A 16,209-nucleotide genomic window follows, 5' to 3' on the forward strand; every position below is an offset into this window, starting at 1 on the left:
TTGTCGTATTTTCACTTACAATGCGCTATTTATAAGCTCATTTACATTCAATTAATAAATGTATTACATTTAATGAACTAAGTTTTCTTAATTACTCCATTTAATAATCTCCGATAAAGAATTTTATCTCATTACTTTAATATATTTAGGGATTATTGACATCCATTTAATTTATAACAAATATATAATTTTAATATTTATGGCTTAAAAGTTGAGATAGAAAAGGATTACCGATAAAGCGAATCCAGAAGTAAAAGCTTTTTAGCTTAAAAAAAAAGTTCCAAGTTTTTGACATTTTTTATTTTGAATTTCATGAATCGATTATTTAAAAGAGAACACAGAAAATTAAAACCACAAACTGATAGATATCATTATTTAACGTAATAACCTGACAACAATCATACAAACAAACCACACATATAATATTAAGATAACGAGCTCAGGCCCCCTCAACAACCGATGTTGCATGATAAAGAGTCCTAAATATTTGTAGAAATCTCACAAACACTACTATATAGTGGACTCTCTAGATATGATGATCATAATATAATATTAATACCCAAACAAACATCAAACTATGCTGATTGTTCTTCAATTTCTTTAGCATATCACTCAACACAGCAGCGATACATGAAATACATCTCCATGGGGCGTCCGCACTCAGCACACACCACCCTCTCCGCTATCCCGCCACTGATACCTGGAAGGATCAATCGAGTACAGTGATGATCGTCGGTAATCCCTTCCAGATGCTTGCGTAGTGCTGGGATAAACCCCATTTGTCTTGCCATTTCTTCCCATTCTTCAAAACTCTGCATGCTACTAAGTACTCTCTCTCCATTGGCTCTTACCATTTCAGTCGTTCCTAAAAAGAAGATTGCCCATCCATGTTCACTGCCATCGTACCCTAGTATCGTCATCACTTCTTGCTTTATAATATCTGGATCACTGATCTTCACATGTTGGGTTTTGGAGTACAACATGCTCTCTAACCGGTTCCAAAAGAACCACACACTCGCGTCTTGCCAAGAGTGACTAAGCTGCTTCTCGGTAATTAAACCACTAATCTTTTTCACCCGTTCCTTGGCGTTGTTCTTTCCAACATAAACCATCTCCAACCCAATTTCAAGAGTTTGTGCAGCCTTCTTTGTTGCGGAAGTGAAAGATTCGATCCATTCCATCTTTTCACCGCCATAGAAACATATCACTTTCTCTTCTTTCATCTGATAATAACAACAAAGGCAAAATCATGAAGGTATTTATGTGTATATATATACATATACAAAGGTAGGTGAGGGATGTACCCAATTAGGTAAGTTTGGTTCAAGGCCATCAACAAGTAGTTCAATTGTCCAAGACTCAGATTTCCAAAGACTTTCTTCTTTGTCAGTGCTGAATGGGAAGGCTGCATTTCCCCATATCCACATCATATTGAGTGCATTAGTACATGTAACCTTTCCTAGTGGATCCAGTGTGACCACAATCGGCTTCTTCACGAAACGCCATTTTTCCTTGGTGTATTTAATCACTGCAGGTTCAATAACGGAAGGGTGGTTCACTGTATACCATGGCATAATCGACTGCAGGTTCAAAAACTTTTGCTGATAGCTGTCGTTCCAAGTTGACCTATCCACAATCGGGAGCCATACGATCTCGTAGCTAAGCTCAGACGACGGTGCCCTTTCATATTTGTAAAGAACCTCCAGAACCTGAACCTCGTCAAGGGAGATATCCAGATCCGAAATCAGAAGTAACACATGCTTTCTTCTCAACACATCTATATCAACCTGTTGATTTTATATAAGAATAATAAAGTACATTATTCAATGAATTTATGGAAACATGGTTTGAACTTGGAAATATCAAACAGACCCTGGTCTTCTCAGTAGGACTGAAGAGAGGATGAGGATCTTCCTTGCGGAAGATTACTCTGAAAATCTTGGAGATTTCCATTTGAGGTGTTTCAATAATACGGATGAATTCTTTATAAGTTTCTTCCTGCTTCTTTTCCTCTGCATTTTGTCAGCTCACTAAGTAAATTATATATATATGTATGTACAAGTAATCCTGATCAATGAACAAGTTATCACCATGACTCACCAATACACTGATAGCAAAGACGTAAGAGATTTCGAAGGTGTTCATGTATGCTGCTAACTTTATGTGCCAAGCTTGACAGTTCCCATGCTTCCGAAGTGGATGTGACAAACCTGAAATCAGAGAAAAAAAGAATTGCATTATTAGTGATTAATTTGTTTCATCATATTTGTGTCATGGCTCGCTCACTCACTCCTGTCTCAAACCAACGAGGCTTGTAATCTGCGCAGCACAAGCCACAACGCTCCGAATGGTCCAGTAGACAGCCGTGGGGATACTAGCCATAGCTGTCGACAACGGTGGCACCTCGCTCGAAATATACTCACAAGGTAGCTCAATGAACTCAACGATGCACTTGGTTACATCGATCATTGCCTTGATGAGTTTGTTGAGTGCATCGAAGTGGGGTTTCAGTGTTTGAGAATGCTCTAAAACGTCCGGCAATTGCTTGAGGAGTGCCACGGATTTAGCCAGTGTGTTTGTAGTGCAGAGCTGAACAATCAGCCAAAACTCCCCGAAATTCACGGCGAAAGCTGCTAACGTTAGCACCACTTTTGCATCCCATGAATAGCTTGAAAGCATGTTGAGAATCACCATTGTTGTTGCATGAGCATCCCCTCCTCCAGCACACTTGCATGATATCTGCAAAAACGCATTTACAGCCACAATGTAATGTTATGGTTATTAATTTTATTTCCATTTAGGGTTTCGAAAAAACAGCCCAAATTATAACCTCGCAGGAGATTTTGTGCACGATATAAGCCAATGCATCCAGCACGCCATCAATGGCAGACAAGTTAGTCGGATCATCGAAGGAATCGATACGTCCCGATCCAGCCTACAAGACAAGGAAAACCAACATTATCTTTAAAATTCAATAAACATGAAATAATCAAAAGTTAATCGAGGTTTACAGTCAACGCTTGATCAATTTCAGGAGTGATATGACGCAAAACATTGTCAATGATTAGGAGAATGGGTTTGACATCAACTAAACGACCATCGGGGGCATGAGTAGACAGAATTTGCTTCATCATGGCATTGTCGTCGGATGCGGCGAACATCCGACGCTCGCTACGGACAAGTTGCTGCGATCTAGAAGCCTGTGCCATTGTTGAATATATGTATGAAGTAAAATTTTCGTTGATGTGTGATTTGTTAAATGAGCATTGCGAGGTTTATATAGTGATGGGAAAATGGAATAAGATACAGCTGGAATATTAGATTTGTACCTTGCGTGCAACATTAAAAAGCAAAAGGGCCTGTTTACTTGGATAAGGATCAAATGTAAATGTAGCCATGGATGGCCCCATGCTTCTTTTTCACCCTACTCAATTGCCTTAATCAACTTGATATAAGACACGAAGTTATGAATTTTATATCCAGGGTTATCAAATTTCAAAATTTTGAACACTCTATTTTTTAAGATAAGGATAAATATAAATGTGGCAATGGACGGTCCCCCAAACTTCCTTTCCTGCACAGTGAATTTTGGAAAAGCACCGACATATATAGGTTATATAACATCAAATTATAAATTTTTCAAAGGTTACTAATTTTAAAATATACCAAAGGCCAAGAGCTTGATACTTTGGCCTACCTTCTTCCTACATCCTTACTTGATATCATAATTTTTGTATCATAAATTGCTCCCACATTAACTTAATTAAAAAATTATTAAATTATCTTTTTATATATAAATTTTTTAATAAATATGATAAATTTTAATATAAAAATTACCCCACGTACTATAAAACTAGTATATATTTAAGTAAGTGATTTATCGATTTGAATTTTGTGTGACAAAAAGGATAGTGGTTGGTGATCAAGAAGTTTTGATGTTTGAAATAAAGATGCTAAAGGTAGTTTAATTTCACTTTTGTGACATCACAAAGGTTATGTCATTCGTATTACTCAACCACCTGAATTTGTGGTCTGCTAATTCATAAATTTACGGGTCCATTATACTAATAATAATCTAATTAATAGTTTTTTTTCGATTAATTATTAAAAAGTTATAAATTTTTTATTGAATTATTTGGTTTTTTCTTTTTTAGTCATCAGCAGTTAAATTACTAATGGCAAAATAAGTTGGCAGTTTTTAAAATTGAAACGATAGCAATTTTAACCTTCAATATTTATAAATTGTATTAATTTAGTTTTGATTCTAAAAAAAAAATTAACTCTAAACATTTGCACATTGTATAATTTGTTTTATTTTGTAATTTTGCTCTATTTGTGACATTGATGGTTAATTTTAAAAGAATGAAAAATGATGAAGATCATTATCATGAATTTTTGGGTGTTTCTATTTTCGGTATATTTTCTATCAAATTTGGCTGATAATTTTTTTAGCTTTTTAAGTGAAATGGCCCCAAAGAAAAGAAAAAATAGCAAAAAAAAAAAACCCAAATTACACAAAGTATTTTATGTTTTAGAATCAAGACTGAATTTATATAATGTATAAATGTTGAGTATTAAAGTTGTTATTATGCAAAATTTAAAAAGACTTGGGGAGCTTTATTATTTCAATAGAGATAAGGGATTTACATTTTAGCAAGGCCCTATGAGACCTAGAAGCGAGTATAAACTTAACGCCACCCCAAAATAGGGCTTATGAGTTTTAGGGGTATTTTAGGAATTTTAGCTTTCGAGGGTTCAGAATTTTATGACATGGCATATCAATAATATTTTCAATTATTGTTTTTAAAATGAAATCAATTGCTAAAAATGAGTTTTAAATACCTTTGATTTTAGAAAAAAGGACTAATTTGTAAAAGAGTCAAAATGGTGTGTTTTTTAAGAAGCAGTTAGATAAAAATTGAAAAACCAACCTATTTCTTCTTTCCACCTATATTTTTTCACGTTAACTCCTCCCTAAAACTAGTGTTGTCATCCATTGACTCTGTATTGCTATTTCAATCAATTTTGAGCTCCAATCCCTAATCCTTTTTGATTTCTATCACCCTTGAACCTTAAACCTCTATAAAAGACGTAAGAAGAACACCCAAAAATACCATAGTTCCTCTATTATCAAGCTTTCGGGTTTTTTCGATTTTCGATCAAACACATAGATTTTCTTCATCTATGGTAATGATTCAATTCATTATGAGATTTTTTATGTTATCTAGTATTCAAAACTAAGTTTTTAGCTGTTAAAATGCATGTTCTTGATAAAAGCCGAAAATTGGGTCATTAATGGTGAGTTTCAGTTTTGTGGATAAAAACTTGAGTTTAAAGTATTTTTCAACTTGTTTTAATATGATTAGAAGCTTTCTAAAGTTACCTTGAAGTTTCGTTAAGAAATTCTTGAGTTTTAATGAATTGTCGTCATAAAGGCCAAAACTTGTCGAAATATTTCGATACCTTAAAAAGTGTAGTTTTTTGTAGTTTAAAGGTTGGGAATTAGTCGTAGATGATTATTTAGATGAACATAATTCATTTCCTGCAAAAAGATTAAGTGTAGATTGAGATATTCGAATCTAAAGTTTTCTATGTTGAAAGTTTCGGTTAAAAGATAAGGTAGCTTAGGCTTATGTTTGTCACTGTTTTAATGATGTTGATGACTGATTGTTGATTGTGTGTTTGTGTGGTTTGTCTTTTTGAAGTGTCAGATTCGATAAAACCTTCAACTAGTAGAGATAAAGGCCAAGAAAAGCTAGTCTAAGTTTTTAGTTTTTCGGAAAAAAGCAAATATTTCGGTGAGTGTTTTGGAATAAATGCCTGTAAACGATTCGTTGTGTATTTGGGAATTTAGAGGTAGCCTAAAACCCTTCTCTAAATTTTGAGTGTAATAGCTCGATTGTCAATGGTGTCGAAAATAGTGGTTCGAGGCCAATAAATTCGATGAGTAAGCTTGTAAATTTTATTATTTAGTATTTACGAGTCACATGTGGTTTTAGAAAGATTTTGAATTGGTAATTGGTGTTTTATAATAATTTATTAGGGCAAGTAGTTTTAGAAAATGAGGTATATTTACGGAATGTCATTAAGGTAGTATTAAAGTTACGTTACAAAATTTTAACGTTTTGATAGTTAATTAATTAAAAAGGAATAAATTAAAAAAGATGCAAAACTTGCTAATTATAGGAAATAAGTGATTAAATGGCTTGATAAATAAATACAGGAGGACTTAAGGAGCAATTAAGCCGAAAGTAAAGGCATGAGGCAACATAAGCAGCTAAGAAAATAAAATAAAGTGAATTAATGGCAAAATGGCAATTTAGTTAAAATTAGAAATAAAACAAATGGCCAATTGATTTATAGACATTTCTTCTCTAAAATTTAGACTAAAAATGCCATAAGAGAGAGCGTCATAAGCTGGTTTCATATTTGCTTCAAATTAAGATCCCATAGATACTCGTGAAAAAGGGAAATTAGTGGAATAGTCCCTGAACTTCTGCAAATATTATAAATTTAACCCAGGTAAGTTTGTACGGTTAAACTTTAAAATTTATATTGAATTGATGAATGGAATTATGTATTTATTCTATTTTTGAAAATAAAATATTGTTAAAGTTATAAATTTGAATTGAATATTCAGATTAAATGGAACGCGAGATTTAAGTACATTCGGCATAGCCGAATTGACGACAATGGAGGAAAATGATAGCAAATTACCCAAGTAACTGAGGTTCAACATTTCTTGCGAACTTTCAGGTTTACTTTCCATTTAGCTCTCACGAGCTTCTATTTAACTCATATGAGTTTCCGTTCAGCTCTATTAAGCTTCTGTTTAACCCTTACGGGTTTCCGTTCAACTCTTACGAGCTTCCGTTCAACCTTTATGGGTTTCTATTTAGCTCTCATGAGCTTCTGTTCATCCTCCGGGCTTCTGAAAATGATGTACTCTTATCCATAAGCCGTTCTCTGATTTTGGAAGATTTGGTAAGTGACTATGTAGTTGAAATTAAAAGACATATTGTTTGTTATTGGTATTGATTTGAAATAAGTGTATTCATCGTTAAAGTTGAGATTGGCAGGGAGTTTACATTGAATGAATTTATTTAATTGATGTGTTATAGTACGTTCGGTAAGATTTATGTTTAACCCATCGAACTTACTAAGCTTCATTAAGCTTACTTGTGTGGTTTAATGTCTTTGTAGATTTTTGTGAGGTCGAAAGATCGGATCAGCACACCAAGTCTGTAACAGCTCGTTTTTAGTCAAATTTGAACAGTGGTTTTGGGACCACAAATCTGAAATCAAAATATTTATTTTGATATTATTTGAATGTTTACAGCATGATAGCATGTATATGTGAAAATTTCGTAAAGAAATTTTATCGTTTAAATGGTTAATTTGATAAAAAGGACTAAATCGTGTAAAGTGAAAAATTGGGGTTCTACAAGCTAAAAGGGTTTAATAGCTATAAAATTAAATAGAGGAGGTCTTTATGTTGTAATTTAACCATTTATAATGTAAGTTGACATATTTTTGCATGGTTAAATGAATTTTAATGTTTAATAATAAAGGTTAAAATGGTAAAATAATAATTAATAGCTTAAAATTAAAAGATACAAAATATGTATCATCTTTTTCTTCATTATTTTGATCTTTTTCTTCATTATTTTGACCGAATTTATCAAGAAAGAAGCCATTAGAATAGCTTCAAGGTTCGGCTAGGTTCCTCTTCTTGCATGGTATGTATTTTTGGTCAGTTTTTAATGATTTCTATGTTTTTGATATCGTTGCTTCATGTCCTAACTAGCCCGTACCCTAGATTTCAAAACTGTTAAAGATTTATCATGTTGAAATTTTTGAATGCTTGAGTAATTTGATGAATTATGATAGATTTGGAATGTTTAATGTTAAATTAATAGTTTTTGTAAAGTGATTTTTGACAAAAATGTAAAAAAGGGATTAATTTGAGAAAATGTGAAATGTGGTGGTTAAAATTATGAATAAATTAAAAATATGGGCTACTAGTAACATTTATTAAAATTAGCTAAGCATGGGTTTGTACTAAATTGCATGAATTTGCAATTTTATGTAATAAGGACTAAATTGTGAAAATGTGAAACATTAGGGGCAAATGTGTAAATTTACCAAATTGTAAATTATAGGCTAAATTGAATAGACCGAATGTTGAATGTGCTAAATTTGATAATATATAGATCAAGATAAGCTGAGATTGGGATTAGATTGGGAAAAAGGAAAAGTGGACGAATAGTCGATAATTTCCATCCCAGCAACTTGAGGTAAGTTCGTATAATTAGAATCGAAAATTTTAAATACTTGTAAATTATTTGAAATGAAAGTATAATTGAGTAAATGGTATTACTGAGTTCAAATGCCTAATTGATGAGAATTATTGAATACTGAGTCTTGTTTGAACCGTAGAAAGTCATAGGATACGAGTGACACATCACTAGGGTTACTATTTTGGTTGAGATCTTGCATGTGTTGCGGACTCACCACAGCTCGTATGAGCTTACCAATATATCAGCTCGTAAGAGCTTACTGTTTTCTGCTCGTCAGAGCTTACCATTTCAACTTAATAGAGCTTACTGTCCATTAGCTTAGGAGGAGCTTACTGATCATAGCTTGAAAGAGTGGAAATGATAATAAATTAACGAATTATTGATTTATATACGTAATGTATGTCATCCGAGTATCCCTTGATATTCTAATAGGTTCAATAGGCATAAATTCTGTTATTTGTTATGTGAAAAGGCTATATGTTTATACAGATGAGTTATTGTTATCGAATGAATTATTGTTTATGTGATTGAGAGTGAAATGTTACAAGTGATATATATGATATATGAATTTGATATGGTACAATGTATTAAGATAATGGATGATTACATGCACTTATGTGACTAACTTGTTGATGAATGCTTGTAATTTAATTGAGTATACCTTATTTATTATCTTGATTATGTATAAATGGTAAGTTTAATTCTGAATTGTACGGGCTTACTAAGTTATAAAGCTTAATATGTTTCTTTTCTGTGTTTTATAGAGGTTCAATAGCTCGTTCGATTTGGATAAAGTCAGATATACGCATCACATTGTCCAATTTCTGATTGGTATCTTTGAACTCATGTATATACGTAAATATGTCATGTATAGGCTAGTTATAAAGATGATAGTTATGGTTAATTGAGCTAGTGATTTTAGCACATGTTGTGGTATAAGATAAAACCATGTGTTTTGGCTTAACTTGGTATAAAATGTGTATGAAATGTTATGGATTAGCTGCCTATTGAGTTACAAAATGTTGAAAATTATGCTTGTATAGGTATGTAAAAATAGGGTAGCAAATTGGCTTAGTAATAGCCTATTTTTGTCCACAAGGGTAGAGACACGGGCATATGTCTCAATCGTGTGTGACACACGATTATGTTACACGGCTGTGTGTCCCCTAGTGTTGAAATTAAAATCAAGTCAGTATGCTCCACACGGCCTCACATACGGGCGTGTGACTTGGCCGTGTGGCATAAGTCAGTATACCCTACAGGTTTGACATAGCCTAGCACACGGACAAGTATGGCCATTTTTAGGGCACACGGGCTAGCCACACGGGCATGTGTGTTGGCCATGTGACCCAAGTCAGAGACTTACACATGGTCAAACATTGGCTGGGACATGGGCATGTGCTTCCATTTCGAATGTGCACACGGCCTATGACACAAGTGTGTTTGGTGGCCGTGTGAGACACATGGCCTGGCCATAAGGGTGTGTGTCCCCTATTTTAAGAAAAATTTTCAAAGTCTTGTGAAAGTTTCTTGAGTTATCAGTTTAGTCCCCAATCACTCCCAAAGCATGTTTAGGGCCTTGTAGGCTCGTATAAGGGAAAAATTGTTTGAGATTGAATGATGAATGCTTGAATTGAGAAAATGTATGCTAAATGGATGTTTAATTGTTTTGTAAGTCCAGTAATGCTCTGTAACCCTATTTTGGTATTGAAAACGGGTGAAGGGTGTTACAAAGTCACACTATCTAGCTTATTCCGGTAGTTTTTGAAGCGTTCAACTTGGTTTATATGGCATGTATAGGGATTGATGTGGATTAGATTAAAGTTGACATATATAGATGTTATGAATGATGTTCTGTTTACATAATTAACCTAGATATATATTTTGGTTTGGAAATGAAGTAAATTGTGATGTGGTTATGATGGATATATGCTTATAGGTTTTTAGTTAGTAGTAAACCTTAGTAAAATTTGTTAAATAGACTAAATAGGGAAGTTTGAGTATTTAAGGTAAATGTGATGATATATTGTATATAATACATGACTTTAGCTTGTTTTGAATGCTTTGTTGTGGAATATTGATGTGTTATAATGTTATGTTTAGGTTGATACCTAAATGGGTGAGAAATGTGGCTTTGAAATGACCTATTTTCATCCACACGGGTAGAGACATGGCCGTGTGTCCCTTACTCCTTTGAAAAATTTTGATATTTTCTGAAAAATTTTCTGAGTTCCCAGTTTAGTCCTGATTTATTTCTAATACGTATTTTGAGTCTTAAAGGCTCATATAAGGGACAATATGAATGATTATGATTAGTTTTTGATATGTATGTTAAATGATATGAAATGTTTGTATTTGATTTGAAAAGTCTGATAATGTTCCGTAACCCTGTTTCAGCGACGGAAAAGGTTTAGGGGTGTTACACCGAGTGTAAGTGTTCTTTTACCTATGCTAAATATGTGATAAATATGTTTGTGAATTGTGATAAAGAGAGTTATTATATGACAAAATATGAACATGTTGTGATGATTTTTTGTGACAGTAAATATGAGGGTATGTTATTCATGCAATGTGATAGTGTATAAGGTGCTAATGATATGGTTATGCAGATAATATGTATGAATAATCGGTAAAGTAATATTTGATGATAGTATGGATGTTTTGGCCTTGTGACTTAATGAGACCTTTGGATATAGTTGGCATGCCTTAGGATTGTGAGTACTCACTTATATGTGTTGTGATATTTGGGGTGTTGAGGCCAAGGGATAGTTTTTAGAGAGATAAGGTGTAACAGCCCAACTTTGGGTCTAGTTGAAACAGTGGTTTTGGGACCACGAATCTGACGTAGAAAGATTTATTTTTATTATATTTTTATGGTCTACAGTATGATTGAATGATTGTGGGAAAATTTTGTTAAGAAATTTTATCGACAAGGTGTCCAATTTGACTAAGAGGACTAATCTGTAATAGATGTAAAATGTGTGTTCTAGAAGCTAGAGGTGTCTAATTGCTATGAAATTTTAAATTGGAGGTTCTTAAATGATAATTAGACCATTATACTTTAAGTTGGAAAAAATGGACATAGTAGGGTGAAATTTCAAAGTTTGGCATTAAGGGCATTTTGGTCTTTTGGCTAATGAAGACAAAATTTAACAAATAAAAGATGTCATCTTCTCAAAATAGTCCCCCATGGCTGAAATTCACAAGGCTCTCCATATCTAGTGTTTTCCAAGCTTTCAAGCTCGATTGTAAGTCCGTTCTCGTCCCGTTTTTAATGATTTTTATGTTTTTGAGAACCTTGTAACCTGGTCTAGCTATTTCAAGGACTAATTTGAAAGAAAGATGGAGTTTAAAATTTTACCCATGTTATATATTTGTGTATTTTGATGTTTGATGGTAGAAAAATGCATATTTGGTGTTAGATAAACAACTTTTGCTAAGTGATTTTCTGTAAAAATGTCAAAAAGGACTTATTTGTAGAAGTTATAAAATGAGTAGTAAAAGTGTGAATAAGTGTAAAATGTGGGCTGATATGAGTATGAAAATGGTTCGGCTAGGCTTGGGTTTTGAAGAAATTGAATACATTTTAATTTACGAGCCTAAGGACTAAATTGCAAAAATGTGAAACATTAGAGGCAAAAATGTAATTTTTGCCATAATATGATTTTGGGCCAAATTGAATAATGTGAGTATTAAATGAGTTAAATTTGTTATTATAGATCAAGAAAAACGAGGTTCAGACCTAGATCGGGGGAAAAATAAAGTGTTTGACGATTAGGTCCAATTCTGCTATTTTGTATCGAAGTAAGTTTATATGTAAATAATGCAATATTATATTTATGTTTTAAATGCTTTAATATTGCATGAATTGTGTGATTGACTCTTTCGACGTATTCGACAAAGTTTTGACAAGCAAGAAAACCCATTTGAACCTTAGGAATAGAATAGAATACGAGTGACATGTCACTAGGAACCCATGTGTATATGTGTTTATGTAATCTGGGTGCTGGTCTTGTACGTCCTACTAGTGGCTGGGTATTTCGGCATATGTTATGGTTACCTGACAGCTTGTGTGAGCAGCACTGTGTAGTTACGCCCTGACTGACTGTAACACCCTTAATCGTATTCGTAGCCGGAATAGGGTTACGAGGCAGTATCGATCAATTACAACATAAATCATACATTTTCACATAAACATGAATCAAATATAATCACAATGTCCTTTATAAGGCTCTATAAGACCTTAAAACATGCTTAGAAGTGGTTCAAGACTAAACTGATAACATTTGCAAACTTTGGGAAACTTATAAAATTTTCAAGCATTTAGGTCACATGCCCGTGTGAACAGGTCGTGTGAAAACAGGGCATACATACTGACTTGCACCACACGGCCGGAGACACGTCCGTGTTCCATGGCCGTGGGAAATCAGGGGGGTTACTGACTTGGGTCACATGACCAGCCACACACCCTTGTGCCAGCCTGTGTGCCACACACGGCCAGTAAACATGCCCGTGTGTCTAGGCCGTGCCAAACCTGTAGGGTATACTGACTTAATTCAAAAGCGTACCCCAAGGGACACACGGCCATGTACCAAGGCCATGTGTCACACACGGTCAAGCCACACGCTCGTGTGCTCGGCCGTGTGGAGTGAAAATAGGCTTGATTAAAGCCACATTTCTCACCCTCCTCAAGCCTTCCTACAACAAGACATTTTATACCATTTCAATACATTTATAGGCATCCAAAACATCATCAACTCATGTACATTTCATACCATAATAACACTAGCCAATTTAATACACATTTACTACTCCAACCATATTAATTTCATATGCCAAAACTATAAGCATTTTCTCACCATCTTACTAATTATTTTATGCCTTATAACATACCATTTCATCATCAATATACCAATCCAAAATATGCCATGACAATCATACCAAAACACATGGTATTTAATACAACACATTTCATTTGCCAAACTCATAACTTAAGCCAACTTAAATGGCCAAATACACACCAACATTTGCATATACAAATAAGCTTTAAAAGCTTAGTAAGCCATATACAAATAAAGTTATCATATGAATATTTGCATATCAATTCAAATATGCTAAGCATAGCTAAACACATACAAGTTCACAAACCATTCTCATTGTACACATATTCAATATCATAATTGAATTCATCAACTACTTCCCTTTTCAATACTTGTATAAATCTTGTAGTACCTGAGTTACTTAACTCATTCACACATTATTTCTCAACTTGACTTTGCTCGTTGAACCATTTGTAATCGTTAAGGATACTAGGAAATCACATAAAACTCATACAATGCCATATCACAGATATGGTCTTACATGTTATCACATATCAATGCCACTGTCCCAGAAAGGGTCTTACACGAGATCGAATAATGATGCCAATGTCCCAGACATGGTCTTCCAAGTAATCATATCTCGATAACCTAATGTCATCACATTCGTATCCTATACTATTCTTAAGGTTCGTACGAGACACTCGAATATTGTAACTTTGTCGATTCTTACTCGTATTTGCTCGTTCAACATTCATAGAAATTCAATGATAATGAGACATATATAATTCAATTTAAAGATATTTATTTGCATATGAACTTACCTCGTAGTCGGAATAGAGGGACTGGATCGACTATTCGATAACCTTCGATTTTCCCAGATCTAAATCTGATTTCTTTCTTTCTTTCTTGATCTCATAAGCTATCAAAGTGCCGAATTTAAACAAGCTTCATGCCCTAGTTATTCTTCTCCATTTTTGGTTGTAAACAAAGATGAATGAATCTATTTTAACTTTTGTTTTTATTTAATTCAACTTAATTACAAAATGACATAATTACCCTTAATGATTAAACATTAAAATTCCACTAACTATAGGCATAATTGTCCATCCATTATTCAAATAGTTTAATAACATCATAAGGACTTCATATTTAATAAACCATAGCTAATAAGCACTTTTAACTTATAGCATGCTACTTTTGCATTTTACGCGATTTAGTCCTTTCCTCAAATTAAGCACTCAAACGCTAAAATTATTTCACGAAACTTTCACACATATATAATCACATGCTATAAACACCAAAAATAATATTAAAATAATTTTTTGACCTTGAATTTGTGGTTCCAAAACTACTGTTCCAATTTAGCTAAAACCGGGCTGTTACAACTCTTCCGCTTAGGGATTTTCGTCCCCGAAAATCTTACCAGTGAATAGGTTTGGATATTGCTTTCTCATAGCATCCTCGGGTTCCCATGTAGCTTCTTCAATCCCGTTTCGATGCCATAATACTTTCACTAATGCAATTTTCTTATTTCTCAGCTCTTTGATCTCACGAGCTAGAATTCGGATTGGTTCTTCACTGTACAATAAATCTGACTGAATCTCAACTTTAGTCGGGGAAATAACATGCGAACAATCAAATCTGTATCTTCGTAGCACCGATACATGAAATACATTATGAATCTTCTCTAATTCTGACGGTAATGCTAACCGATATGCCACTGGTCCAACTAGCTCAATAATTTCATAAGGTCCGATGAACCTCAGGCTCAACTTTCCTTTTCTGTCAAATCTGAGTATTTTCTTCCATGGTGAGACTTTTAAAAACACTTTATCCCCGATCTGAAACTCAATATCTTTCTGTTTCAAATCTGCGTAGATTTCTGATGATCTGACGCTGCCTTCAAACTATTACGAATTACTTTCATTTTTTCTTCAGTCTCTCTAATCAGATCAACCCCGTGAATTTTATTCCAACTAAGTTCAGTCTAGTACAACGGTCTTTAACACTTTCGATCGTATAAATCTTTGTACGGTGCTATTTTAATACTCAATTGAATACTGTTGTTATACTCAAATTCAATCAATGGTGTGTCTAGGACGTGTGCGACACACGATTTTCCCCACAGGCATGTGTTTAGGCCGTGTGTCCCCTGTACCTTAGTTTTGAGAAACAAAATTATCAAAATTGAGCACTCAAGCAAAGACACAGGCGTGTGTCTCAGTGGTGTGGATGGCACGACTTCAAACACGGGTGTGTGCCCTGGCCGTGTGAAGTCTACACCTATTTTAGGAAAATTAATTTTCCACACAACCTAGCACACGGGCGTGTGACTTGGCCATGTGATCTCAATTTGTTCATGAGTTACAAGTCAATGAGTTACAAGGGGTTGGGACACAGGCGAGTGTGACCACACGGCCTGCCCACACGGGCGTGTGACTCCTTTTTAGTGGAAAATTTTCTAAGTTTTGTAAAATTTTCTAAAGTTCTCAGTTTAGTCCCAAACCACTTCCAATGCACGTTTTGGGCATCGTAGGCTCATATAAGGGACTTTATGATTAAATGGAAATGGCTTTAATTTTGGACGCAAATTCATAACCCGGAATTGTATGGTTGTTCGTGTGATAAGTTTGGTAATGCCTTGTACCTTGTTCCGGTGTTGAATGCAGGTGAGGGGTGTTACATTTAGTGGTATCAGAGCTACGATTTAGTTGATTCTCAGACTAACATACGTGTGTAAGAGTCTAGCTATCCATTTTAAACTATGATAGTGTGATGACTCCTGACAATTTTAAACCGTGTTTTCATATAGTAAATGGATCCCGATCGAACTATAACTGATGAGGTAGAAAGTAATACGCTGGCTCTTGCTCAAGGAGCAATGCCATTTGAAAGTATACCTCCCACGATTAGTCAAGGAGGAAGGGCTAGGGATCCCTTCCTCCACATGATGAACGAGTGGTATTCGGAGTTTGTTCGAACAAATCCGACTGCTCAACATCCTCCACCCCCTCCTTATCCCTAATCGATTCCTGTAGCTCCTCAAGGTGTGAAATTGTAAGACTAAATAAGCTTCCGATAGATAAGAA

At 34.3% G+C, this 16,209-nt stretch overlaps 1 protein-coding gene across 2 annotated transcripts; it reads right to left on the reverse strand.

Moving 5' to 3' along the window:
* Positions 1–345: 345 nt before the first annotated feature.
* LOC108482437 (protein SIEVE ELEMENT OCCLUSION B-like) lies at positions 346–3,271 on the reverse strand. Of its 2 annotated transcripts, none has more exons than XM_017785569.2 (7): positions 3,012–3,271; positions 2,831–2,935; positions 2,291–2,739; positions 2,101–2,210; positions 1,873–2,012; positions 1,305–1,709; positions 346–1,223 (listed from the first exon to the last, which is right to left on the reverse strand). In XM_017785569.2, the coding sequence occupies exons 1-7, from the start codon at positions 3,207–3,209 to the stop codon at positions 609–611; spliced, it is 2,022 nt and encodes a 673-aa protein (XP_017641058.1). In that variant the 5' UTR covers positions 3,210–3,271; the 3' UTR covers positions 346–608. The 2 variants fall into 2 exon arrangements, with proteins under 2 accessions (XP_017641058.1, XP_017641057.1); XM_017785568.2 differs by having other exon boundaries at positions 1,305–1,787.
* Between the last annotated feature and the right edge of the window lie 12,938 nt (positions 3,272–16,209).

Source organism: Gossypium arboreum, chromosome 1 (assembly GCF_025698485.1).
Source record: "Gossypium arboreum isolate Shixiya-1 chromosome 1, ASM2569848v2, whole genome shotgun sequence".
NCBI classification, from domain to species: Eukaryota; Viridiplantae; Streptophyta; class Magnoliopsida; order Malvales; family Malvaceae; genus Gossypium; species Gossypium arboreum.

Excerpts from the sequence above, each read along its gene's own strand:
- LOC108482437 (XM_017785568.2), bottom strand. The coding sequence starts at position 3,209 with ATGGCACAGGCTTCTAGATCGCAGCAACTTGTCCGTAGCGAGCGTCGG. Across the intron at positions 2,740-2,830 it reads TGCACAAAATCTCCTGCGAG|ATATCATGCAAGTGTGCTGG; the intron begins GTTATAATTTGG and ends GCGTTTTTGCAG. Across the intron at positions 2,211-2,290 it reads CTCGTTGGTTTGAGACAGGA|GTTTGTCACATCCACTTCGG; the intron begins GTGAGTGAGCGA and ends CTCTGATTTCAG.